Genomic DNA, 2,063 nt, shown 5'->3' on the forward strand with positions numbered 1-2,063 from the left:
TGTTTGTGACAGCTGAGATATATTACCTCCGCCAACGAAGTTGGAAGGCGGTTATGTTTTACCCCCTGTTAGTGTGTTTGTTTGTATACGTGTTTGTTTGTTTGTGAACAGCTTCCTGGTCACAATTTTAATTGTAGAGTAATAAATATTGCAGGGATTAACTGTTATGTAAAAAGCTGGAAATGATAAAATTTTAGAATCAAGGTCAAAGGTCATGGTCAAGCAAAATTTCCAATTCACGAAATCAGCCATGAGTTTGGACATCGTTGTCACAGAGACTTCAAACTTGATTCATATCTGACTGTATGAAAATCCACGCCAATAATACATATCAAGGTCAAAGGTCAAGAAAAAGGTCGAAAAATAAGCTGCCACGGCGGATGTATGCGCTCTACTGAGTGCTCCTCTGGTTTCTGTATAGCTTTCAATAGATTTTTTTTTTCCTTTTATTTATTTTTTTTTCCTTTTATTTTATTTATTTTTTCTTTTGCTGGGCGTAATACCATAGAATAAATTATTTGCATTTAAAAGCAAATATAACATGTGGTATGAATCCTTGAACCTTCTCTTTGCTTCAGGGTGGTGAAATGAGCCTTGATAGAAAACGAATAACTATTTCTATTTACCTTAGACTTTTTTCTGGGCTTAATGGCATTTAGAAGTTATTAACATATCATAGAAATATATTCGTAGAACATCTGTCTCTTCTTAGATTTGAGTAGAGGGTAATATGATTTAGTAAAGATTATTAGTATTTAACTTTTCCATTTATTCAAGGCCTAAACATAAATATCAGGTAGTTCGTAACTAAAATATAAGCATACTGTTATAAATCAATACATACACACACATACACACACGCACACGCACACACACACACACACATATATATATATATATATACATACATATATATATATATATATATATATATATATATATATATATATATATATATATATATATATATATATATATATTTATATATATATATATGTGTGTATATATATATAAAAGAATTCAAATTAAATTTAGCAATAGCCAGTGTGGAATAAAAGATTTATATATATATATATATATATATATATATATATATATATATATATATATATATATATATATATATATATATATATATATATATATATATACATACATACATATATGTTTGTATTTATGTGTGGGTGTGCGTGTACGTATGTATATCAGACTGTTTTCCGAACAGACCTACATTGTGAGGTATTGTGAAGCAAAATCCGGGTTCCATTAATATTCAGTATTTCGCAAGACAATAAAAAAAATATGAAATAATTGTGCAATTCAAAAGATGCAACTAACGATTCATTCAACAAAGCACACAATTCCCTTAACAATGGAAACAGCGAGTAAAAACATATATCGTGAACTTGTTCCTCTTCAAGTGAGATCCTCTGAATCTTCGACGTATTTCAGGCTCGTATTTCATAGCCAACTGAGTCTGCTCTTAGGGAAATTGCCTTCATAAATATGAGAAACGTAAAAAGATACGGAGCAAAGGCTTTTATTTCTGAAACAATATAACGACCGAAAGCGAAGCCCTTTATGTTGGAAGACTTATGAACTAGTCTCTCTATCGGTCTCTCTCTACCGAGAGTGATATATCCACCTATTTTATGATTCCCTTTTGGAAAATATTTAAGAGACACAATTTACTATTCTGATACCTTAATGTTTTCTAGACCTTCAGTCTTCAAGGCCAAAATATCTTTATTGGATTCTGATAACTTAATGTTTTCTAGCCCTGTAGTATTCAATGCCAAATTTGCTTTAGTGGATTCTGATATCTTAATATTTTCCTGATCATCAATATTCAAGGCCATTATCTCTATTCTTCAATTCAAGGCCAATATTTCTTTAGTGAATTCTGATACCTTAATGTTTTCTTGAGCTGCAGTATTCAAGGCCAAAATATCTTTATTGGATTCTGATACCTTAATGTTTTTTAGACCTTCAGTCTCCAAGGCCAACATATCTTTATTGGAGTTTGATACCTTCATGGTTTCTAGATCTTCAGTCTTCAAGGC

At 30.5% G+C, this 2,063-nt stretch overlaps 1 protein-coding gene across 1 annotated transcript in view; it reads right to left on the reverse strand.

Annotated features, from left to right (window-relative positions):
• Positions 1 to 1,871: 1,871 nt before the first annotated feature.
• LOC137643355 (repetitive organellar protein-like) overlaps positions 1,872 to 2,063 on the reverse strand; it is a 1,123-nt gene continuing 931 nt past the window's right edge. Inside the window, exon 2 of the mRNA XM_068376185.1 lies at positions 1,872 to 2,063. This exon is cut by the window's right edge and continues 222 nt beyond it. Within this exon, the coding sequence (XP_068232286.1) occupies positions 1,872 to 2,063 (192 nt within the window).

Source organism: Palaemon carinicauda, chromosome 6 (assembly GCF_036898095.1).
Source record: "Palaemon carinicauda isolate YSFRI2023 chromosome 6, ASM3689809v2, whole genome shotgun sequence".
Lineage (NCBI taxonomy): Eukaryota > Metazoa > Arthropoda > Malacostraca > Decapoda > Palaemonidae > Palaemon > Palaemon carinicauda.